The sequence below is a fragment of the Colius striatus genome, chromosome 2 (assembly GCF_028858725.1).
Source record: "Colius striatus isolate bColStr4 chromosome 2, bColStr4.1.hap1, whole genome shotgun sequence".
In the NCBI taxonomy this organism is placed as follows: Eukaryota; Metazoa; Chordata; class Aves; order Coliiformes; family Coliidae; genus Colius; species Colius striatus.
Window position 1 is genome coordinate 98335365 of NC_084760.1, and position 26799 is coordinate 98362163.

The 26799-nt window shown below is 41.1% G+C and overlaps 1 protein-coding gene across 7 annotated transcripts in view; it reads right to left on the reverse strand.

Annotated features, from left to right (window-relative positions):
- Positions 1-24707, reverse strand: part of SMOC2 (SPARC related modular calcium binding 2) — a 136245-nt gene extending 111538 nt beyond the window's left edge. For all 7 annotated transcript variants that reach the window (XM_061990203.1, XM_061990202.1, XM_061990201.1 and 4 more), the window contains exon 1: positions 24101-24707. In XM_061990203.1, coding sequence (XP_061846187.1) covers positions 24101-24175 — 75 coding nt within the window. In that variant the 5' untranslated portion in view covers positions 24176-24707. The remainder of the gene's footprint in view (positions 1-24100) is intronic.
- Positions 24708-26799: the final 2092 nt, after the last annotated feature.

The following is a 26799-nucleotide window of genomic DNA, read 5'->3' on the forward strand; positions in this document are numbered from 1 at the left end:
GAGTCTAGGTCAAGAATCCCAAGTTTGAGAAACTGCTTTCAAATTAAGCTAAAGGTCTGCTGACTCCAACCACAGACATTTTCTCTCAGAGGTGGCATATGCTGCCAACCAAGCTGAAAATTCAGAAATATCAGGAATATGCAGAATATGCCTTTGTTTCCCCTTTCACTCTGAGCTATGACAATCCAGTCATCTAAAAGAGTTTTCTTAACACTATACATAGTTTCAGTTCACAGTACTTTCCAGATCCTCCTCTTCAGCAAGTAGTACTGACAATAAAAAACCACAAAATTGAAGTACCATGTTGGATGTTAGTAACTGCAGTTACTAGATCAACACATGTTCACAACTAATTAGTATTTCCTCTTTTCCGAAAGTAAGATTGCTCATCGAAGTGAAAGAATGCAATACACTTTGAAAATGTACACTGGGACTCTGTTCCAAGCTATTGTAAACTACATCAGCATATGCAGCTATTGCTTTTTCTTGCAAGTTACATAATTCAGATCAGCAGTGCTTAAAACACTCAGGTCCAAAGAGTTATTTTCCTCTGAAGTTGACAGCTTTCCCTATACTCTGCAATTGTCTCAATGGAAGTACAATTATCCATTGGACACAGAGATTTGCAGCTAGTGTTTTAAACCCATCTTACTCTCTAAAGTGTAAATCATTAGCCAGAATGGTCACTGTGTTCCAAGGACATATTAATTGGGATAAACAAAGATAATTAAGCATCCCTTTTTCATCACTGGTAACTCAAGGATATTTCTTTCCAAGATTAAGCATTTAAAGTTTCCTGGTGAGATCAATGGCTAGAGTTTTTTGGCCAAACTAATGGTTATTTATTATATTTAATAGGGAAAATATGTTGTAACACATACTGCACCTGCAGAAAACTAGACCTTAACACAATGAACTTTGCATCATTTCACTTTGATATTTAAACCTTCTCTGAACTTCGCATAGAAACTCAACTACTTTTGGTTGCTCTTCTAAAAACCTCACAATAAAATCCTCTTTGTGTTTATTGTGCAACTTGTTATCAGGCATCACCTGGGATTTTCATGAACCTATCAGGATAGCCTATCAGGGAAGTTGAAAGTTATTTAACTATATTATAGCATTTCAGGTTTTGTGTTTTAGGGTAGGTAATAGAATTCATGATGAATATGCTCAACTTCAGGAATTTTCCTAGCAGCCTAAGATCAAGAAACAATTTACTACTTTATCCTGTGCTTTACTCTTTTAGATTGAAGTAATAGAAAAGCTCCACAGAAAAGCTCCTCAATCTTAGCATTTTTGTGAACTGGTGAACTCAATCCAATTCACAGGACTCAGTAAAGTGCTGTTAACAAAGGTGTCTTCTCAAATAGGTAAGATTTTCATTCTTTCAGGAGCCAGTTGGCGGTGGGTCTCCTCTGTTATTAACAGATGAGAAAACTAGAGGGTAGTAACTTTTGCAAAGACTCATTTGTAACACAACCTTGAACAGACATTATTCTCCTAATCCTAACATAAATACAGACCATACAGTGTCATCCATCTTTTCCTTTCAGGAAAGGTGTATGTTTCACCTGCAGACACAGAATACTGTACATTTTTTCCTATGGTGAAGTTTCTATTTGATATAGGATCTTCTAGGGTGTTTTCACTATTGTAATTTCATCCTTGTAGATGAACTGTTTGACTACTAGCTGAATAATATGGGTACATCAAGAATCACTGAAAATTGCTGCTTATCATCACTAAACACAGCACCATCTCACAGAAGGCAAAATAAATAGTAGATGTTACTAGGCTATCACTGTGATCCCATCTGTAAATACTATAGATCAAATTCTTCCAAGTTGTAACTGTGCAACCACTTCAATTTGAGATTCACTGCTATAACAGGGAATAATTTTCCTCATATTATTATTATTATTACATTATTATTAATAGATTTTTTAATCACAACAGTAGAATAAAAGGTGGAGAGCTTGAGAGATGTAGAAGGGCTGGTACTTAGCAGAATTCCCCACAGTTCTCTTCTGGGAGATGTGCTGCAAATTCACTGAGGACGCCCCAGTATTCAGCAAGGACTATGTAACTTCAAAATACAGCAGTAGCTAAGTATCTTGGCACTACATCCACAGCAATTTTGGGTGAATTCACAGAAACATACACAGGGGATATAATGGCTTGAGCTGTAACTCTTCCTTTTTCTATTGATTCCACTATGTGGTTTAGGGTACATCTTTTCAACATTTTCCACATGCTCCCATTCCCACCATCCCTAGAAAGGGAGGTAACATTTGGTCCTCCAACCACGAAGTAGTGGAATGAACCTTACAAAGATAGTACAGGAAAATTACATTTTCTGAGAGCTACTATGAAGCCCTGAGTGCCAAGGGTACATTATGGCATGCAAGCTGGTACCAACTCCATCCTAAAGTTCTATTTCACAGCCTTTTTCACCTCACCACCATATTCAGATTTCCCAGGTGGTTGCTCAAATTGAGAGACACAATTACCTGCCTAACAAATCTCCATTCCATTGTGTGTCCTGAGGGCAGACTATTTGGGCAGTAAAGGTTTAACCTCAGATTACCAAAACAAAAAACATAAGGCTGAAAAATTTCAATTTCCTCTGGACAAAGAAGTAGAGCAATTCTCAGTTGTTGCTACCAGATGGCTGTAAGCTTTTTCTGCTCTAGGACAAAACAGCTTGACAGAACCATTTAGTTTGGAAGTCCCTGAGAGGAAAAGATGTTCCTCAGCTCTTCTTTCCAACTAATTCACATGCCTCCTCCACATCCCACAAATAGGATTTAATAGCTCTCTCCACCACGTTAAACTAGACCAACAGCTGACCTTGACAACACTGTTGCCATACAGGGGTACACAGACCACCTCATAAGAGCACTTCCAGGACTTTCATGGGCACTTCCAGGACTTTCATTCTCATGCTTGAGAAAGTTACCTCACACATATACACTTTGAGATTTGAGATCTTTGCCCTGAAGATGTTAGATGTAAAACAGGACAGAGCATGGAGGTGGCTCCAATGGTTTAGCTGAGGGCGCTGTCCTCTCCAAAACCTCACTCTGTGGAAGGCTTTCCCTTTAGGTAGCAAAAAGACAGAAAGCTTTAGGCAGTAGCCTCACGCTCGAATAACTACTCAATGCTTGTACAGTTATGACATCGAAGGAAGGACTGAGGCCTTCAAACCTATATTTTTAAAGCCCCTACGGGACAGAAACATTATGCTTTTTTGACCCTCCTAATTCCCTCTCTACTGCCACCTTGAGCTGATGAGTTAAAATGTTTCCTGAAGTAGAGTTTGCTAGTGATCATAAGCAGCCCCTATGGAAAGCATGCAGAGTATGAGAATAACAGGAGACTACTCTGATTCAGAGCTGCAGTACCCAGGTCACTTCCAACTCTAGCAATTTCAGGGAGGGCACCATTCCTTTCCTATTAGGCAAATAACTATTTTTAAAGTCAACTTTAAAAGAGGCATCACCTTAAGAAGAGTCTTCATTAAATACAGTCTCTCCAGTAGATTTTGTTTCTAGCATTAACACTTCAAATCCAAACATATCAAATAGTGCCTTGATTGTTTAGGTAACAAGCACTACCCAATGATGTTAGCACCAAAAGAAGCTGCTCCCTTAACAGATACAAGCTGCCAGGCACAGAGAAACAACCCATTGAAAGCCTACCTGAGAAATCCCAGTCTGTTCTATCAGCAGTAGAACTGTTCAAAACAGTGAGAGACAACACTCTACACAGGATTGAGGCAAATATACATTGATAGACTAGCCACTTCCCTGCACCTCAGCTCTAACAACGGCTCACCCAGATCCCTTCCAGGCTCCTATACCAGATTCCCTGGCACCAGCAGCTATAAAAAGATCAGGGAGAGGGCTAGCTACTTGCACAACTGCAGTAGATCTCCATGAAATTGAACTGGTGCAAATGGAAAATAGGTTTTTCTCTTCCCTTCCCCATTAAATCCATAACATCACTCCACTTGGCATGTCACCAAAAAATATGTGTTGATAAAAAAGTATGCTTTAACTACATATGTTAACAAAAAAAGACTATCTCAAGGAGGTGACTAAATCTGCATGACTTAGAGAGAAACTCAGTGAGAAACTAGATGGATCACTCAAGGTTAATACATTTACTGTGAAGGCAGACAGGTCTTACTGATACAATTTTGTCCCCACATATATGCCTACCAAGTAGCTTCTGTATAAAACCTTTAATGCTTTCATGAGCTAATGCCTCTCCCCAAGACTTCAAAGGAGGTCAAACAAGCCTTCTGCACCAAAAGTCAGTTTGCAAAAAAAAAATTTCAAGTGTAAGATTTCTTTCTGTCATTTTGTTAATTCAAACTGAACAAAGAGATTAACCATGAATGAAAAGTCTGCAAACCTTTGCAGACACTTTCAGTGTAAAAAAAAAAAAAATCCTAAATACGGTGAAGTAAGTATGCAAAAGTAAAAATATAATTTGTAGACAGAGCAAGAAATGAGAAATGGATAAATGAGAAATGGATACTGGTTTCTTTTTTTTCTTTCTTGTAGGAGTAGAAAGTGCCTTTCAGTGTTTTCTTGTTGCCTTAGAAAAGTTGATGCTGGCAAGCACCCTTTGTTTCATAATTGCAAATACAAGGCATGAAATTTGATCTTTTGTCAACATGAGAGGAAAGTTCTTGTGGACCTACAGCTATTTCTGACCAGACCTTGCAAGATAATAGAAACTGATTTCACTAAGGCATTTCTGGGCTAAACGTTAGAAGCCAAGTCACATGGCTGTTACCTGCAACTTGCATATTCAGTTTAGTCTTCTGAAATTTCAAAACATTGAAAAATGTGTCTAATGATTACAAGCATAGTAGTCGATGGCATTTCTGTACTACCTGTTGCAAAACTGTACTGCCACATTAGTGCTGATGTAGATTGATATGCTTACTCAATATTGCATGGCTCTGAAAGCCATTGCAGCTTGGTCACTGTGCCATGATTACACAGCTATGCTGAGCTATGTGGTCCCCTACAGCTGAGGATTGTTTCACAATACTTGGCTGTACAGAGGAGAAACAGTTACAAATCACCCATCCTGCTTCCCTCACCTGTACACACATACACAAGCATGCACATCGACAGGCAGAGAACGTCACCTCCACAGCTTCTGTCTGTAGCAGCCTTCATGAGGCATTGCTTTCACGAGGTTTACTTGCACTTCTTGGTTACACAGTATGGAAAGCTGGGAAAGCAATGTGGAAAACAATTTTCTAATTTCCTGTTATAGCTTGTTTCAGCTCACACTCAAGGAGATAGTGGATGGGGAACTTTATCTGCTGCCTATCATGTTGGATATGTTAACATAAGTGGTCAACAGTCTAGTAACTACTCTCTTGCAAAAGACATTCAATATGGTGTGGGAACCTACAACGACTAGTGCTCCCTAGACATACTGGGTGATTAGCTGTAAGACTGCTGGACACATACTGTTTCCATAGTCTATCTGAGACAGTCCTCTATACAGATGTTTGCATTTTTCCATGGTTGTCCTTAGATTCTCCTTTCAGTCTTGTCTCTGTTTTCATGACTTTGGGGATGATCTTTAAGAGGTCTTTAAGCTTAGTAATGTGTTAACTTCTTGTTTGTAATTATTCTTCTCCAAGGGAAAAGTCTTCACTTGTGAATAATAAAGCAACTTCACCATAACATATGTGAGCAAATCAGAGGTATATTTTCCCTATTTCCTTTGTATTTAATAGCAACTTAAAGCTACAAAATCTGTGTTATACAAAGTACAATGCTGCGTAATGCCAACTAGAATGCAGAGGTGGTTTACTAGGATTCTTACACTGCTACTAAGCAACACAATTTCTGTCCTGTAACACTGGAAACACTAGCTTGGCCTTTCCTTGCTTTAGGCTGGTTTCAGTCACCTTTCCCAGATCACAAATCTAGTTGCTTTTTCATTGGAAGAATTACTTGGTAGATTACACAGCTATTTTTAGGGTACATTCTGAATTGTAGCACTCAATCATGACGTTCTATCTCCCTGTACAAGTCCTGAGAGGATGCATTTAATAAAGGTTTGTCTGCCTGTGCTCAGTGTCAATGGAGAGAGAGTACAGATGGGGGCAGCTCCTCTCCTATGATGTAGCTGTGGAGAGACTTCCAGGCACTGCTGAAGAGGGGACATCCCAGCTGCGGCTTGCCCCAAGTCATGAAAGCTACTTTTCAGCTTAAACTCTTGCTGCTTGGCCTCTGCCTGACCCACTGCTCCCACCACATTGCAGCCTCCCACAGGCTCTGCTCATCCAGACCCAGACCTCAACTTACGAGTGATTTTCCACATTGACACCAGCCCATTTCCAGGAAGATACCCAAAGCTCGGGGCTGGGGCTGTCTCAGGCCCCTAATGCTGCCCTGCTCCTGGCTGGGAGTTGGGACAGGCTCTGGCTGCCCATGTGGAGCCCCCATCACTCCTACTCCCCGGTCCTCATAGCATCTGACACTTTGATGTAGACTGCTTGCCTTTTACATTTTTTACCATATTAAGAGGCTTTTGGCAGTTGTAGTGGTTCAAGTAGAAAGGAATTGGTCCCCTGAGAGGGATATGTAATGATTTGCTTTGGACTGAGGAAGGGGAATTCATTTTTAATTGAATAATATGATAAAAAATCCTTAACATGTGCTAATTTGTTGGATCCAAATATATTTAGACTGGGTTGTGGGGATGTTTTGACGTTGGATAATTAAGGTAATTAGAGAAGCCAGTGGTAAAATTAGACTATTTTGACACTAAAGATTTTGATATGGGTAAAGTCATTGTGACACTAAGATCATGCAAGTGATATATTTATATGACTTTAGCTGAAGAAACTGGCTTACCCAATAAAAGAAGTAACCTCAAAAATAATTTTCTATATAACACCAAAGATGCCTTTTAAAACATGAAAGTGAAATAGTTTGGGATTTTTCAAAGGCATGTTTGAAGAATGGATCTTTGGAGACATTCCCCAAATCACATCTTTAAACTCCTACAGTTGATCTTACCTGTAATGCAAAGAAGACTAGAAGTATGAAACCTATTTTTTAAAAAAGAAAAACAATGAGAATAAAATAAATACTTTTCTTTTATAAGAGTTTTTCTTTGATGGTAGTTTCAAAGGGGGTTTTTTTTGTATTTTACCTATTTCTCCAAGGGTAAATCTGAAGCTGTGGAGATGTTATTATACCTGATAAACAAAGTTAGCAAAAGTGTGATGGTTTAGTCCTGTCTGAGTGCCAGATCCCCACCAAGACATTCTACCACTCCCCCTCCTAAACTAGACAGTGGAGACAGAAATATAATGAGAGGTTTGTGAGTCGAGATAAGGACAGGAAGATCACTCTGCAATTAGTGTTATGGGCAAAACAGGCTCAATTTGGGGAGAAAAAAGCTTGATTTATTAATGAACAATCAAAACAGAGCAGGGAAATGAGAAGTAAAACCAATCCTTAAAACACCTCTTCCCATCCCTCCTTCTTCCCAGAACTCTCCTTCCTTCCCCCACCAGCAGCGCAGGGGATAGGGCTTGTGGTCAATTGATTGCAGATGGACTTTGCTACTGCTGCCTCTCATGGGGAGGCCTCTTCACACTTCCCACTGCTACACTGTGGGGTCTCTCCCGTGGGAGACAGTCCTCCATGAACTTCTCCAGTGTGAGTCCTTCCCCATGGGCTGCAGCTCCTCATGAACTGCTCCAGCATGGGGCCTCCCACAGGAGCAGCTCCTCACACCCTGCCCCAATGTAGGTCATACACCAGGAGAACAGTCCTTCAGGCACCAACTGCTCCAGCCTGAGTCCCTCACAGGATCACAAGTCCTGACAGCAAACCTGCTCTGGCCTGGACTCCTCTCTCCCCACGAGCTCCCAGGTCCTGCCAGGAGCTTGCTCCAGGGTGAGCTTCCCATGCAGTCACAGCCTCCTTCAGGCATCCACCCGCTCTGGTGTGGGTTCCTCCATGGGCTGTGAGTGGATCTCTGCTCTCCCATGGTCCTTCATGGACTGCAGGGGCACAGCTGCCTCACCATGGTTCTCAACACAGGTCACAGGGGAATCTCTCTTCCAGTCCCTGAGCACTTCTTCCCCCTCCTTCTCCACTGACCTTGGTGTCTGTGGATATGTTTTCACATTCTCACTCCCTGTTGCTGCTGCCATTTAGCAACTGCACAACAACTTCTTCCCCTTCTCAAATACATTATTCACAGAGGTGTTACCTCAGTCACTAATTGGCCAAGCCAGGGTCAGCTGCAGGTCCATATTAGAATTTTTTGGCATTAGCCCTGTCAGCTCTAGGGGAAGCTTCTGGCAGCTCTTTGTTTAAAGAAGCCACCTGTGTAGCCCTCCACTACCAAAACCTTTCCCAGACAAAACCACTACAACAAGTAACAATCAACACTTTGACCCATCATTTCTCAGTCTTAACATGTTAAATAACAATTAAAAATCCAAACGTGACTTTTGTCCATACTTGAGATGTACCTGATTCTCTTGTATTGGCACATTTATTATGCCTTCAACCGTTTCATGAATAAAGCTTGGATTTGTAAGCCATTTCAAGGCTCAAAAATACTCTGTAAAATCTGCAAAATCCTAGGACATTTTTGCCACCCTGTGTAGAAGCTATGGATTTATGAACAGAGGGCTTGATACACTATTTTTTTAAATGAGCCGTGTCTTTGATATATACCAAATATTTTATCATAAATGTCATCATATTAAAAATGGTATAATTCTCAAAAGACGAAAGGGTAATTGAAGAAAAAAAAGCAGCACTGAGTACTGCTTTATCATCTTCAATATTGAAATAACAAGGTGTGATCGCTAACAAGGAGCTCAGTCAGAGGACTTGAAGGATTTGAAAATTTTGAAGAACTCCTTTCAGGTTAGAAAAGTTTCCCAGAAGTAGATTCAATTCATGAAACTTTAAAAACTGTATTAGTACCTGTTTAGCTGATATCCTATTACTGATACACCATAGAACTATACACATAACTATAGTAGCCTGTTGTTGCATCCATGTTACACTGTGTATGAAGTAATACAGCTGCTTGGTGTTACTTCCCATTAAAACCATCTTCCACTTAACATTTTCTAAATTTCCTGAACTTTTATCTTCTTTCAGCTCCTTTGCATTACTACACATTTCTAGAGCACAATATAATGTCTACTTCTACCCTTCAAGACATTATAAACTAGGATTTCAATAAAGTCCAGAAAGTTTACAGAAAACTTTTAAACAGAAGAGCTGTTTGTTAAGAAATGTTCTCTTTAAAAATGCAGCATTTCATAAGCAAAATGCCTTTTAAAAAAAACTTGTAAAAAATTGCCTGAATTTCTCTAATCCTTCTCTCTTTATGCTAATACCATTTTTAATCACTTCAGGCTTTGCTTACATAATTCTTATCACAAAAGAAAACATTTTGTCATTCAGCTAATCAGATTGGCTAGCAGAGGTTTCACTTGTTTGGTTTTTATATTGATAACAATTATTTTTTTTAAATCTCAGATAAGGAAAAGCCATCTATCCATAAAAGAAGGAAATCAGTTTAATACAAAACAACAACAACAAAAAAAAGCAAACCAAAGGAGTCAGTACGTGCATGCACATGACTTGGGCAAGAAGAAAGCATTTTCTCAATGCTGCCTGGAGCTAGATGGCTATCTTGTATATGATATTGATTTTAAAAAACTTCTCTTTTTTCCATACTTTTATTATTTATGCATCTACATTTGGATATATGTAAACACCTCTCCTTATTTTTGCAGCCCATCTTATAGTTGATATCCTTTTTGGCCTTTCACAAACATTCTTTTAGTAGGCAAGAGAATCATCCTTCTCACCATTTCCACTGTCTCCTAAAGAACTAAACTTTATGGAGATGAAGGTAAATAAACAGAAAGAAGTGAGCAACTCAAACTGTGCTTTGCATGTGGGCTTTTTTTTAGACTCACCCATCAATCAGAAATGCAGCAGTGATTTACCAGTCACCTAGGAATAAAGCAGAACCAAACCTGTCTCCTCTGGTTCTGAGACACATTGTAGATACACTATCACAGATCCGGCTATTACCAGAGCTTCAGGACTAGCTCCCAAGCCCTACTATACATATACTTTCTAGGAGGAAGGAGTCCCCAGACAACTTCCCAAATAACCTATTATGGACAGTGGAACTGCACTTCTCCACCAGACAGATCCACCACCCTCTGCAGGGTAATGGAAGTGTCCACAGTGAAGCTGAGTGCTGCTGGTAAACTATCCCCAGGGTAATTATGTATTCAGTATGTATTTTATTAGGTGATGAGCAGAAGAAGGATAACATCTGGAATCACAGTCCATCAGGCTAAATCTGCCAAGTGTTCAAGTTACAGCGTATTTGAACAACACCATAATAATTAAATGAATTCCCATGGCACAGATCTTAATGCAATTTGGAAAATGAAATGGTGTTCACCTTTGACATGGAAAGTGTGATGAAGAAAAAAGTCTGAGAGACAGCATGTCGTCAATAGCTATTTGAGAAAGTATAATAGTAAACAGCAGAGATCTGTGGGCTAGAAAAATCTTAAAACCTTGATCAACATGCTGCAACAACAATGCAAGTGACCTGTACTCTGAAAGACCAACCTTTCATTTCCTAGCACCATTCACAGCTTCACATTAATGGATGAGGGAGTAACTGGCCACATTAACTGAAATAACACTAACTAGTTTCATGCATCATGCAGTTACTAAGACAGAGGTTGCCTGTGGAAAATACAAACTCCCACATTGCATCTTTTCATATGCAATCTGCAGAAGGAGTTTTAACACTTCTAGAGAACAAGGCAGATTCTCAGCTAAGGTAGCAACAGGTAAGCAGCAGGAGCCTCACCTTAGGTATTGCAATAAAGTTTGGGCAGGATTCCAGGCCACAAGGGGACAGCAGGACTGATGGGGAGAAGTGAGCTTGGAAAACAAAATGTATTGTGAAACCAACATACACTGAATAGTCTTGCCTATATAATGCTGTCAGAATGAATAACAGGTATCTTGGCACTCCCTGTTCCAGGGGCTTTTCTTAATGATTTTGATGAAGAACAACCCACACACATGGCCTTAGCTCTAATTTAACAATTTGTATATGCAGATAATCCATGTGACTCTGATGGAATATGAAACCTTTAGAAATTGCCTTTTAGCTTGCTTGTAAGAAAATAACTTCATAAAAATGAATCAATTTTATCTATAGTCCATTTTATTTTAGAACAAACATACTGTTTGGGGAAGGAAAAAAAAACCTGAAAGTCACACTCCAAACACACTCATGGACAGTATCAGTTGCAGTTACTACAATCATCTCCAAGCTCCTCTATATAGTCTTGCCCTTACAGGGGATGCCCATAGTCAAGTTTATTCTCCTTCATTCCTTTCAGGAGAACAAATAAAGTTTCCCTTGTTTCCAGAGTCAAGAAGACAGACAGGTCCAATTTTGCCCTCCTCAAACTCCCACTGGATTCAAAAGGATGTAGTGGAGAAGACTGGACACATCCATTATAAAGTGTGGAATATTTGAATTACCATTATACAAACCCTCTGGCACCCAGGTACAGCTGCACCCACAGTTCCTCTATCTATGACATATGATGGGAGAGCTTGAAATTTGATTCTGTTGAATGTCTGTCTCAGGCACTTCTGGTCTCCAAGTCACATGAGGCTATACAAAAGCAAATTAAAATTACTGAGGGCCACAACAGAAGCTGCAGTTGTGACTCCCCTTCTTTATCGGAAAAGACTGAGGCAGAATCACCTCTGATCTCTCAAAACGTTTTACTAGGGGGGCAAACAGTCTTACTTCCCATCACCCATTATTTGAATCCTCTTGCAGACACCTGGCACACATCCTACCACTTTTTCAACAATGGAGGACACAGAATGTGTGCATATGACATACACAGCCTTCAGGCTGTTTGACAGTCACAAAGAACTGATACAAAATTAAGTAATCAGCTCCAATTATACTTCGTTAACAGTTTCTAAATGTCACTCCACTAAATGATAGTGTTCTAGAAAAAACAGAAACATTTAAAAAACAATCAAAAAGTTTTAAAAGGTGCTAGCCTACATTCAAACAAGAAACATCAGGTATGAGAAATAGAAAGCATCTATGTCTGCCTCTCTCAGACACACATGCACACCTGCTTTGCTGTTGCTGACAGCAAATAACCACAGGGCTCTTCCTGAGAGACATCCTGCATACCACAAAATGGCTGTAGAATATGAACTGTGACCCCCCTTCAGCTTTGATAGACTTGTCATTTCTCTCAAGCTCTCCCATCCATCATGCACACTCCTTCTAATGTTTAGCTCATTTATACGAAGATCCCTTGAGGGAATTTCATTGCATCTCTGACATTGCTTTAATTGCTGTCAGGTGGAAATAGTGAGTTTTTACATGTGATTAGTCTTATTTGTAACCACCTAATTTCATTGAACACTTCTGGCTGCTTCTTACTTGTTTTAAATGAGTGTGATTTCCTGACATGGCTGTAAAAGGAATTCCACTCTGGAGTTTCCTCATCCTCAGATGTACAGAGAAGGCTCAGGACAGCAATTTTAAAGAAATAATTTACTTTTGTGTCTAGGACAGAAACTGTGTAACTTTGATTGCTTGTGCCATAATAAGAAATTCAAGCAGTAAAAGCTCTCTCCTGTCATCATTTAGGAAAACAGCCAAGAGAGCTACTAAAACAAAACCAACTATTGCCTGAGGCAGTTCCTGAAGTGGACCTGATCTGAGATTTGAAGGGAGATGGTGTTCTTTCCAGTCTTCAGATAAAATAAATTTATCAACTACCAAACACAGTTGTCCTGTGACATTGTAAACACAGTCAAACCTAACTTAGAAATCTTGTCAAATGAAAACTAAGACTAAACTCATATACATCATCCTTTCTTAGACCTAAACACACAAACAAACAAATTTCAGATCAAAGTGGGCAGATCAAATTGCATAAACTTTAGAGGGAAAACCAAAACCAAACACATACCAAAAAAAAAAAAAAGCACCCCTCTACAAGAGAACTTTAGGCTTTTATAGGGGTTTTCCAACCATCACTGTAAAACAAAAGGAAGAAAAACCCTGCATGGGATTGGATACAGCCCATCCCTGTATACACATATATGACTGAAAGGGGTACACTTAAGATAGGAGATGGCAATCTAGGGAATTTATTGCAACTAGTAGATAGGATTTGGAAGCACCAAGTTGCTTATAGGAAGAAGATCTGTGCTCTTTTGATAATGCTTGACATCTCTTTGAGGTTGTCAAGAGAGCCTTTGGGCCAGGTTTCCCAGAGGGTTCTTGGCACTACTACTGCTATAGAAAAAGAGTACATTCAAGAAGTGGTGAACGTAGCAGCAAGAACAGCTCCAGCTCTTTGGTCTGCATCCAGAGAATGGAAGCATCTTTTATCCAGACTCATCTCCTTTTCTTCCTCAAGAAAAGGTAGGGAAAGGCAGTGGTTAGAGAAGCTTCCAGCTCATGCAGAGCTATATGCAAAAATAGGAAGTGACCTCTAAACATTCCCTTTATTCTTTGCAGAAAAGATTAGGCTGAATTGGTTCAGGGCTTTTTTTTTTTTCTTTTTAGGGGAGAAAGAGTTTTGCACCATGAAAGGAAACACATACCACAGCCTGAGAACCTCAGCTTTAGGGCAATGATAAGGTTGAAACACTAAGCTCTCACAAGTCAGGAAATACCAAGGAGATGACACTTGGCCCTCTGCACTGTACAGAACCCTGTGGCTGGCAGCATGACAAAAATAGGGCAAAGACCCTTTTACTCATCTCTTCTTGTAGTGCTGAACTGATTGCTCCAGCTCCTTACAAAAGGTAGACTAGGCTCAAAAAAAAAAGGCAGCCCACCAAACCCAGGGCAGTCTATACAAAGTAGCCAGCTTGGATACTATGCAGAGGTGTAAAGAACCAGACTGTGGCCACAACTGTCTGATTCACTGTTTGTATATACTCCATTATTTGTGTTCAGCCCCATCTGTAAGCAGGTGCCATTCAAGATTTACTCTTATTTCTTACTGAAGTTGACAAAGATGATAGACTAAGAAGGCCAACCAAGAATGAGGCTCTTTTGCCCAAAACATGGTACAAAGCCAAAGACCTTATAGTTTATAAATAGGCAAGTCACACAAACACTGAGGAAGAAGATGAACTAAGGAAAGATTAACTGTACAGGGAAGGAGAAGGTTGGAGCAAAGTCTACACAGGCCAGAGGCAGCCTAGTCAAAACTATGAGTCACAAAGGATGTCAGCTTTAAGCTCCTCTGGGCTAGCTGCTACCAATAGGGTTTCTGCTAGCTCTTCTCTTTGTTTTCACCTCAATACTACATGTACTGGGAAGCTATGATTATCTTAACAGTTACTCTATCGAATCAACAGTCTTGTATCTCCTGTGCTTCTGTGGGTTCACTGTCAGTCACCCCGATGCATAAATCTCTGACAGATATTTCATCTTAGATTCGGCTTTGCCAACCCTGATTCTCTCATGGCTTTGCACCTCTCTGGTCTTAAGTCTAGTGAATGTAAGCACCGATATCCATTTGGCACTGGAGAAAATAACTGCACTACATACAGATAAATAAGATATTTGAGCCCTGCTTTTTGCCATTCTTCCTTCAGAAAGAAATCAATTATCAGTACATGAATATTGCCTTGTAATTTTATTGCAAGCTAATGGAAGTCCATCATCAAGCAATGACAGAACTTTTGCTCTGGGAGACATTCAGCACCTGGAAAGGGGAAACTTAAACAGAAGAGTAATTTACCAAATGAACACTTCTTTCAAAAAATCTTTCCCTTTCTCTCAGAAATGTAATTTATGGAACCTTTCAAGAAGGAAACAAGATGGAAAGATAAAACCTCCTGTTCAAAGTTCAGAATTGCAACTAAATCCACTTAGGCTGAAATTCATCAAAAATTTGACATGCTTTAAAACTACCTTCCCAGGAGGACATGATCTGAAACATAATCCCATTAAATACAGTGTGGAAAATAAGTTGTCCACTTTGTTTTGTCTTGCTCACAGAACTCCTGTAATAAATGCTGCAAAAAGAAACAATATGGATACATACACTGAAATGAACAGTCCACATGCTTTCTGCAGGCTGAATCCCTCCTGGACCCCCAGTGAAGAGTAGCTCATATTCGGTCACGTTTTTGCTCTTGTCCAAACCAGATTGCTCTGAGCTATTGTGAGTGCTAATGGTTAATTAATATCAAGATAAGCCACGTCATTAAAGACACTCTGTTTTTACAGAACTCTTTTCTACCTTTCAATAGTTTCTGATGAGATTTTTTTTTGTTCCGCTCCAGATTTTTTTTCCCCATTTGATGGGCAACAGAGTGACAAGCGCTGAAAAACTAAGGTCCTCAATTTCACACTCCTCACCTCCAGATTTATGCAGCAAGTAGAGAAACAGGAGATTCCCCTACAGTTTCAGCCTTTCCCAGAGAGGACAGAGTAGACGGTGCTGCTCTTGCGCTCCCTCCGGTGGTGGATCCCTAAAGTGTCAGACAAGTAGACAGGTGGCCTCCCTGCCCCTGAGGATGCTGTGCAAGGGATGCCGTCGGCACTGTATTTCCAACGGAATGGACAGGAGAAACGAAGAATGTTCTGTAAAGACACATACCCCCCTATTCTGCTTTTTTGCTGCCTCTAAAAATTAATGCATTCTACAGACCAGAGATAATTTACTGAACAAATAAACATACGGTCAATTCAAAGCCTTCTTCAGTTTCGTTGTTGCCAGTCTTTTTCATTCCTGTACACTCTTGTGGGGACAAGGGTATCTTTAGAATATGTGCTATCCTCCACTACGACCCAACATACTTGGGACCTGGTTTCACTTCTTTGATTTTATTTATTTGATAGAAATTTTTGCTTTAAAATGTTATATTTGGCACAGTTAAGATTCACCCTAGCAGGCACATCACTCCACATAATAACTACTCTCTGTCCTTGAGTAGTGCTGTTCAGCACTACTGGTATAAAAAGGTGACATACAGTGACCACAGCACATGAAAAATATAAACTTACAAATTACTTGACTAATATAAACTTATCAGGTCATCTTCACTGACATCCCTTTTGCTGCACTAAGTAACATTAATGTGGGTGCTGAAGTGAATGAGAACTGAGTAAAACTCTGTGATTAAATGCACTAAATAATTATTCACCTACACAGATGGACATGAGGGCAAATACATCAATTGAGGTAACTGAACCACAGTCATTGTGGAAACCATGTTCACTTGCCTCTGTTAGTAACTCTCTTGAAGACTATCAGGTTCATCTCGTGGTCCCAAATTGCAATCTAATGTATTTGGATGCCTATAGAAAATCAGGATAAGGCAAGAAGAGCACTGCAGCCAGCACACACATATCAGCCTCGCTGAGAAGAGATTCCCACATTTTAATATCCCTGCCTTTCTGATACACTGCCAAGGAGACATTTCCATATTCTCCAAAAAAAGGTCCCAGACCTTAAGCTCCACCATGATCAGAAAGATGTCACTGAAAAGAGCATCATCTAGAAAACAAAAAGGTTTGGGAATCGGTTCTCTGAATTGCATTATCTAGATCCCAGGCAGCTCACACACTTTGTGTTCTATGATACTTTAGGATGTGGTCAGGTTTAACAGAATTTCTGTTTGCACAGTCATTTTATGGTTAAAATGTGATTAGATGGTTTGTATGTCCAACAAAACGTCACCCTCCCTTCTCTCCCTCCTTCAAAGTAAAAATGAGACTCAATGGCAGACTTTTACTCAGACTAAACTCCACCACTCCTCCACCTAACTCCAGGTCAGAGCATGAGAAAGCCAATGAAACTGAGTCATTGCCTTCCCTCCCTGACATCCACACACGCCTGCAATCCGCAGGTTTTCTCTGATACAGCTTGCTACACAGAACATAGCAAGCTCTGATTACCATTAAAATGATTCATTATCTGACATTACTTTTGTTTCCGAAAATGTGCAGACCTGTCCTGAGCATTTACACTGCTTTTCTACTGAGAGTATAGTGCCAGAATATTGATATCAGGTCAGAATATTGGTAAATGTGTGATAAATCTGGCCCAAACAAAAGCCTATGAGCACTTTATGACAGCAATTGTGTCCCAAAAATCTGTAAAATATAGTGTGCAGCCATGGTGTAAATAAAAAGCATTCCAGACCAATGGAATTTTTCTTTGTTTTCATGTAAGTAGTGTTTAGGTGCTCTAGGACAGAGAGTCAAAGATTTATAGCTCATGTATGACAGGTAATTTGTATACAGTTTAAAAATGAACACCTACAGGACAGGAAAGTGTACTATTACATCCTCAGAACAAATTTAAGGTAACACAAAAGAAAAAAAGATCTTTACTCAGTGATTCAGAAGATGACAGAACAAGTACCCTAAAGTAAATGAAGTAAAAAAGCTAGGGTTTGGATAGGCATGAGGTAAAGGTTCTTGAGCCAGTTTTCTAGCAGTACAATGAGCAAGCCAGGGAGAGAGCTGGAAAGGATTGCCTTCAGGAAATGTTTTCTCTTTCTGTCCTGATGAGAATTCTAGGACACATTCTCTATTAGCCTGGATTTTCAGCAGCTGATGAAATACTTCGTGGTCATTTTTAAAAGCTAATAAATTAGAAAGGGGGGAAAAAAAATCACTGAAGGGCAGTTACTAACTCATCAAGGCAATTTCTTCTGCAAGGACTGGCTGAAACTTCTGACTCCGCACAAACTTACTTCATGGATTCTGTGGTAAGACATGACGCTACATTTACTTTGCTTCTTTGAAGGTCATTCATAATACAGTAAAGTCATATTAAGAAACCCTCAGATAATTAAGTGTTACCACAGCAATCTAAATACCAGTTCCTACGCTTTTGGGTAGCTTTTACCTCCCTGTAACCAAAGTCTGTATTCTTGCATCCCGTGCACACCATTGCTCTATGTGAATGGCTGTAATTCAGATCAATTTTCCTAAGTAGATGGGGCAACGAGGCAAAGATCAAAAAAGCGGAGGAAAAAATGCACTTATTTATGTTACACTTGCTCTTCTCTGCTTAGTGCTTAAGGCCAATTTCTTGCTATACCTTAAGATACCCCTTCTTTTCCTTTGGTATAAATTATTCTGTGTAATGTCAGCATATTGTAAACCCATATTGAAGTACTTCCTCTTTTCAGGATCAAAGCCGATACTGCACTAGAAAGTGTTTTATCTACTACTGTAGATATATATGAAGGCAGTGATTATCAATTAATAACCAGAAGTGGACAAAGGTATGTCAACAGAAATGTACCTTATGAGACTACATGGGGCTATTGAGACCAAAATGACTGGTATCACCAGAATGTTGCTGTAGAAGACAGTAGAGGAGTAGAGGAGGGGAGGACAGTATTTACACAGTCAAAAATTATTTTAACTGTATCATTTCTGAAGAAAGCATTCCAACTTTTCACTGTGCAATTACCTTTATCATGAATCTACCATCTGAACTTAGAAATCTACCTCAAAACACAATATTGAATCAACCAGAAACTTAAGAAACATTTGAGTTTTCACCCTAAAGAAAATATAAAATGTTTGGGAACCCAAGTGCTTTGCAAAATGTAACCTTCATTCACTCTGAGAATTTCCCAACAAATGAATTTGTTCTGATAAAAAATGCCATCCTGAAACAAACCCAGACTTTCATTTGCCATTCAAATTGCCTTTGATTCCAACTCTTTCTTACTCCGTTTTTAATTTTCATGCACCTCTGCACTTCCTGGTCTCAGGACTGACAGGAAATGGAAGTACCAAAATACTGTGAAAATGGCTGAGCCTGTGGTGAGGCTGGTCTGGCTGAAGAAATGGAAACACTAGCAAAGTCCTGAGAAAGCCAGATTTTGAAAAGATAGATAACCCAATTTCCAAACCAATAAAGATCAGACAAGTTTTGGACAGCAGCTAAACCTTTGGAGGCTTCTCTAAAGGAACCAGAATTTGAGGTTTGCCAACTGTCAAGGAATACACACAGCTGTTCCTCGAGGTATTCAATGGGCATCACAACTGGCCAAAATACACATAATCTACTTCTTTTTGTTTCCTCTGTCTTGCTGTTCTCTCCCAACCCACATTCACTTCTACACTTCAAGAAGTTTTAAAATCATATGAGTGAGCAGTCAACCTGCCATCTTCACTATGTCTTTCACGTGATAAGGTACAGTTTATGTTGAACGCATTTAGTAAATTAACCCCTGATCAAAGGTTTTACTAATTCTTCCAATAATAACTTCATAGGTTTTGGTTTTGAATCTTTAGTGAGGAGTGTCTTGAGAGTTTACTGCAAGGATACATTGTTGAAAGGGTTTTATTTTCAGAGCTGATGAGGCCTTGGTTGTACTAATGCCCATTTGCAGTAACAATGCTGTTAGGATCTGGAGCCACTTACAGTTTTATTTATGGTTTTGGTTTTTCAGTCACAATTAGAGTAACTTTTCCAAATGTTTGGATTTGCAGGCGCCATCCAAATGGGTTCTTAAGTTGGAAGCTTTGATTGCATTTAGCTTCCCCTCAGTGAACTACCTTAGTGGTCCATCTTATATTGGTGAGTGTTGTGGAAGACATTCAGCATATTAAATGCTATTGAATACTCACAAAGCATATGCCAAGGGAGAAAAAGAAAACAATTGTTCCCTGAAATATTCAGCTTCTGATGAAAGGAACTTTTAACAGGCAAAGGTGTTCATTTCAAGAAGTAATTTCAAGCAAACTTTCTTCCTTTGTAAGATCTAAGATCAGTATTGTATTGAGAAGGACAAATGGTTCAGCAAGACTTGGAAATAATAAAATTAAATAGTTTGTGGTATGTTATAAGTCATCAAGATTTTAAAATAAGAAACACTTGTGTCTTGTTGTTTATACAAGTACATGTACACACAACACCACAACTGAGATAAAAGTTAAGCTGATGGTTGCAAAAATACAGAACAAAAAAGCCAAAGTGTAGTGATAAGTGCAGCAATCATAAATTTACTTATTCAAGAAACAAAATGAGCTTTCTTCTAAACACTGTGCTTCAAAACAAAAATATCTATATCCTCAAAATACAATATGCCAATATGGCTCAGCTATCCTCAGTTTCATACATCCAGGAAAAAAAAAATGAAATGAAATGAATGAATGAATGAAAACACAGTGTTGCAAAAGTGTTCCAACAACGTACTACCAAAATTGCAGACCATTACCTGCCTTTCCATAAACAAGGTAAAAGGACAAGCCTACTTAAGATATTTTCTGGAATGTATGAATGTTTTGCATTAGTATTTGACACAAGGGGAGGAAAAAACAAGAGCAGCCAAATTGGCTACAGTCCCTCCAGATCTCATGGTTTCTTATGAGACAGCTTTTTGCCTACCTTCCCAGAATGAAAGCCATTGTTCTGTTGCCAATGTTTGTTTATTTGAAATAACAATAAATGTAATACCAAATAATGCCCTCCTCCCCCATGCGTCCCATAGCTCAGTTAGAAATTCAGAAATGGAATACTATGTTTCCCTTCACTTTGTCTATTATTTCAATATGCTCCTGCTCAGGGGACAAGAGTCCATGAATAACTTTAGCAAAGAGCATTTTTTGATGATAAGAGGCCAAGATTGGTTACAAATCAAGTATCTTTGGACTATTTCTAAACCAGTGAACCCACAAGAACTTGGACCATGGTGCACATCCTGGCTCCCCTGTAACAATTCAGGTGTGCATCAATCCACCTGTCTTGTTCCATCTTTACCTTGACACACAGACAGGGACCCAAGTGAGTTCTGGCTGGGTCTAGTTTGGGTAGAAAGGGACATGTTACAACACTACTCATATTAGATATAGTTATGAGGACCAGGGAACTGAACTTTAGACTGCCTGATGCATCTCAGCAACCTGCTGATTTCTCTGATGTATCCATCTGCCAGAAATTGTTCTGATGGCTACTTATCAAGTTTGCAGGAACCCATATGCTCATCAGTCCTTGCAGACCTGCAGTCACATATGACTGTTAGGCAATCAAAAGTCTCTTGGAGGTGTTTGTGTGAAAACTCTGTAATTTCTTGCTATTGGACTATTACAAGCTTCCAACACCTGAAATTTACATATTCACCTGAACCATAGACATGGATGGTTCTTCTGGGTATTTCTGCCCAAGGGAAATGCAAAAATATTATTCCTAATTAAACAGGGATCCAACTCTGTAAACTATGGATCCAGCTCTGTAAACCACTAAAAGTCTTCTCTGAAAGTAACACTTGCTTTGCTTCTGAACTAATGTGTTCAAACACATGAAAAACTGAGATGCCGATACCCCCTTTCTTGCCCGGCCATCATCCATTTAGTCACTTGGAACCCAGAGACGTTCAATATTCAGGCAAGGAAAAAGGCTCTGGTCTATGGAGTCGTCTTTCGGAAAATGACCTTAATTTTAGAGTTAGTTTTGCTAGAGGGAACTTTAGTTCTATTATCATGTTGTTTCTAAGGTTCATCTTACGGCGGATTTACCACTGTGGTTAAGGATACCATGCCCCTGATATTATCATCACCTGGCAAGCTGCATAGACCCATGACAGTGGTATCTCTTCCCGTAAACATCCCACGGTTTTCATGAAACTCAGGTCCACAGTGAAACATATTCTATCCTCATGGCCTCTGGCTATTAATGAAAACACCAGACTTTCTTTGTTATTCTTCTAACCACAAATAAAATCTTCAGCTGATGAGTAGAAAAGAATGGTAATACACTGGCACAGCAGGTGAAAAGTGTCATACATTTTCTCAGTCTTTCTACACAGCCTGAGATTTTTTATCCTTATAATCATGCAAATACTGACCATGAATATTCAAGAAAAGTACATGTGGGAAGGGGTTATACAGCCTGTGAGTTATAAGCAAAATGACTGTACGAGTAAAGAATGATTTAATGCTGTGATACGTGTTGATGTAATAGCACTGTGTTTTTGTTGTTTAGATAGGGAAGTACACAAATAGTAGAAATAAACCTATCTCATTCAAAGTTTAGTTACACGAGTGTGTGTGCTGATCGCTTCCTAAGGGTGCCTGCGTGTTCATTACCCATTTTATGGAAGGATTTCTAATGTAATCTAGCATTCACATAGGCTAGCCATCTCTGTAACAGGCACAGGGGCAACAGAAAAACTGGCATGGGCTCACTACTTTCAGTAATAAGGCCAGCTATGCCTACCAAAATGTTCAAGTTTAATTCAGTCCAAAAGCATAAAGTCTCCAAAGTCATTACTTTTTTGGTAGCAGAGAGTGAGGATTCCATCAGGATTTACTTTTCTGGTCACGGTTTGTAAAGATGCACACTACTATAAGGTTCAGAAATGAATAATACACACTGTGGATTGGTGAAAGGGGGAACAGAGGGACTTCAGACATCTCTCGGCTAACACTGAAGTCAAACACACCTACATAAGCCTATGACATTTAATTTTTAAAGAGTTTGCCCAAGCGTCCTTGGATTTTTCTTGCCTTTTGTGTGGCAAGCAACCACTCACTGAATGACAGTTACATTCAGTAGTGATTTATATACATCTACTAAAATGCTTTGGCATCATTTGAGTCCTGTATAAAGATTATAGAACAGTCACAATCACTCTTATCTTACACTTGGACAAATTAAGTTTTGGAATCATTTACAGTTTACTTCCATGCTAATATTTAGAACTTTTTTATATCTAGAAAAAAGAATATAACATATAATCTCTTGTACAGTCTGTTTACACATTTGTGAAAGTGAACTTGAAATTCAATTGCAATGTTAACCTGTTAACTAGGATAGTATATATCACCTGACAGTCTAATAGTGCTTCAAATGAGGTTCTTGAAAACTATGAGAATCACTTGACTTTATCTGTGTCATCCTTTCAGATTCTACATGCTAAAAAAAATCATGGAGCAAACTCATTCCTTTAAGGTTTTCAATTAGCAGCTTCTAATCTACAAATTATTGTAAAAAACAAACAAACAAAAAAAAACCCCAAACAAACAAAAAAAACACTACACCAAACCTAGACAAGAAGGCAAAACTTTTTCTGAAGAATTTCAGGTATGAAGAGCTCAGCCATCCCCCACTGCCATTTCTCCTTGAGTTGTCCTTATCCCCCCTTTACTCAAAAGGATTTTTTTTTTAAAAAAAAAAAAAGGAAAAAACCCAACTCTAGGTATTTTGTGGAAATTTTCTGAAAGACAGAGGCAAAAACAGGGTCTATTTCACTTTGCAACTGCTTGGAACTTTAGCATAATAAATTCTAAAGGGCACAGCCCTCACCAAAACACTTAAAAACAGCTTGAAAAGGGTACTGGTGCCCGTTATGTTTACTCAAGCACTTGTTTAAAAACACATTCAAGGAAAACGTTTTTATTTCTACAGATTGCATTAATTATAGCTTTGCAAACACTGCAAGCTCTACAAGTAGACTGAACTGAGCTATTAGCTGCAAACCTCAGGTCTTGGCTAGAGAAGTGGTTATGGCTTATTTAGCAAGCCTAATGAATTGGCTCACCCATCTCTACTCAAAGTTCCATGTTTAGCATCATGGAGCCTGGAATAGCCGAAGACGCTTGTTTTGCGTAGTCTTAAAAAGAAAGGCAAAACACTCAAACCAAGACGGCTGCCGAAGCGGACCCCACTGCAGCATTATCCCTCACCGAGTTAAAAAAGCATTATCAGGGACATGAACGTCGTCCCGAAGCCGCGCGCTGCGGCCGGCCGTGCCCTCCCCGGCGGGACGCGCGGCCGGGGCGCTGGGGCAGCTGCTACCCTCCCCGCGCTGCCGGAGCCCCCCGCCTCGGCGAGGGCTCCATCCTCCGCCCCGGCGGGGAGCAGCCCGTCGCTCGGCTGCTACAGGGTTGCGGGCCCGGCGGCGAGGGCAGCAGCCCTCTCAGGTGCGCTCCAGGGGACTGACCCGCCAGGCGCCCGGCGCACATCGCCCAAGCGGCGGGGTTGCCTTACCGTCAGGGCGGAGAGCTTCTGGGCCGGCACGGCGGGGAGCAGCTCCGGCAGCAGCAGCAGCAGCGGCACCCACATCCTGAGGCGGCGGCGGCAGTGGGCACGCAGCGGCTCCGGGAAGCGGAGGAGGGGGACTCTCACTGTCGATGTCGCTTCACTCTCCGACGCCTGCTTTGGCTCCTTTTCAATCTCTCCTGCTGGGAGGTCCCAGCTTCGGACCTCTCTTTGCTTTTCTCCCCACCCCTTGATATTTGGGAACGGGAGTATAGCAGAGAGGCGACAGTTTCTGCCTCTCTCCGCTCCTGGACAGTCAGCTTCAGCTCGGAGATGCTGCCCAGCCTCTACTCCGCCCGCGCCCGCCCGCCGCGCAGGCACTACCAGGGGGATCCTCCGGACCCCGTCGCCTTCCCCGGGGCGCCGCCCGTCCCTCCGCCTCGGTCGGGCTGCTGCCGGGCCCGGGGGGTCGCTTGCTTTCCCCCCCACTCCAGACTCGTCTGCCCCGCGGCGTGGGAAGCGGGAGGGAACGACTGGGACGGGAAGGACTGACCCTCCCACACCACCCCTCCGGTGTCCGCCGCCGGCGGGGAATCGCGGGAAAGCACTGCGCCGGCTGCGGAGGTTGCCGGTGTGCGACCTCACCCCGCCGCTCTTCCTCTTTTCCTCTTATCCTCCCCCCTTCCCAGCCCGGCCTCCGCTTTCTCCTCCCAGACCCACGGATCCTCTCTGATTAACCCTCCGCGGTGCTCGTGGAGGGGACTGCGGCTTCCCCCCCGCAGGGCGTACTGCCCCCCCCCACCTCCTGATGGATCAACAAGTACAAATACCGGCAGCCTTGGGGGAGGTGGCGCCCCGATCTCCAGTCCGGTGTACCCCGACCCTCTCTCACTGCACCTCGACTCTCGCCTCCCTGCCCGCCGGGCATCGCACCGGGGCAGGAGCAAGGGCCAAGGCATTTGGATTTCTGGAGGAGCCAAAATCCGGGGAGCAGTGCTTTAGGGGCAGAGGTTGCGCACAGACGGGCATCGCTGGGGGCTGACAGACCCTCTGGCACTGCGGGGGATACTCCGGGGACATGCGGGTCGCTGCGGGGCCGCTGCCACGCCGACAGTAATCCCAGGGGACACCTTCCTTCACGCAATGTTACGCTTTTCTGGGTTATCTTTTAGAAGCAAAATAGTAGAGGTGTTTTATTATTTCCTTACTGTGAATCGCCAAAGGCTCTCCTTCCCTCTGCTGCCTCAAAGAAACTTTTGCTGCAATTTTGTCAATGGAGGAGTCCCCCCCCACTTTTCCCCTTAGAGCCACAGCTCGCAGCCAGCCTGCAGAGATCCCCAGGGTTCAGTGGTGCCACCTGGGAGCCTGAAGCTATCTGTGCTTGCTTTTCATCTTCGGGTGTGAAAGGCCTTTAGGAAGGCTGCAGAGTGGCACTTGTCTGTCGGGAGACACATAAGCAACAACTTTCGCAGGCATCCAGCCCTGACCTTGCAGGTCTGTCACACCCTGGCAGTCACATGCAGCATCAGCCAGGGCTTGGGATGAAGCAATGCTGTTGAAGCAGTAGCTGCACGCACAGTGGACCAAGACAGAGGTAGATCTTCATTACAGACAGGCTTGGGTGCTCTAGTTGAGAGACCTACTACTAACTTTTCCAGATCCTATGATGTTCAACGCATGCAGCCAACAAACTAGTCACAGCTTCTCCAGGTCAGAACTGAGCACTCAGAGTCACAAGAATCTGGAAAGTCTCCCTTTCAAAAATTTTGTTTTAAACAATTGAATTATTGATGTGCATACCTGTGTGCATGCATGGCTTTTTAAATGGGAAAAGAGGAAACTATCATACAGCATTGCCCAGGTCAGGGCACATTTGAGGCCCTTCACTGTGCCACGCAGACCTCCATCAGTCTAAAACTAACAGCATCTCACACAGAGTTAGAAGATTGCAGTTTGCTGCAGTAACCAGAGCAGGGTATTTTACCAGCATGGGCTTCACAGACCTTTCCTCTCAGCTGGGAGCTGGTGAAGCTTAGCAATGTTGATGTCTCTGTCAGGGCCAGCAGGAGCTTTTTATCTTGTGATTGTGACTCAAGCCTCTTTCATACGTCAAAGTTAACCTCTCCATGTACGTAGTCTCATTTTCCCCTCATCAGACCTATTCCTATTACTTTGTCAATGCAATTAGTCTCACCTCTCCAGAATCATCTTCCCAGTCCTCTTCCAAGTCACTATGCCACTTAAAATTTCTTCTGCCCTTTTTTTGCCTGCCATACCAGAAGATAATTCAGCCTAAAATAAGTATGTTTCAGTGAAAATATAAGATTGAGTGATAAAAAACTGTCAATGTTTAAGCAACTGAAAACGGTGCTTTATAATGACAATGATTTTAACAGATAGATCTTCCAGCCACCAACATTCTGATAAGAAGCCTATCTGCCTCCAAGAACTTCCAATCTCATTCAAGAAGAGATTTAAAAAGTGAAAGAAATGTGTTTTCCTCATTATAGCTGGGGGAGAGCTATGAGTCATGTTAGTATTCCTTAAAAATGTTGCTCTCTCATTTAAAAAGGAGACATTTCCAAGACTCATGAGTCCATTCACCACAATGCAATCTGTGCCTTTAGACACTGCTGAAGGCAAATTTACATGACTTGGTGTATTTTGTCAGAGGTGGATTTATCCTGAGCACAGCCTTCAGCCCCCAT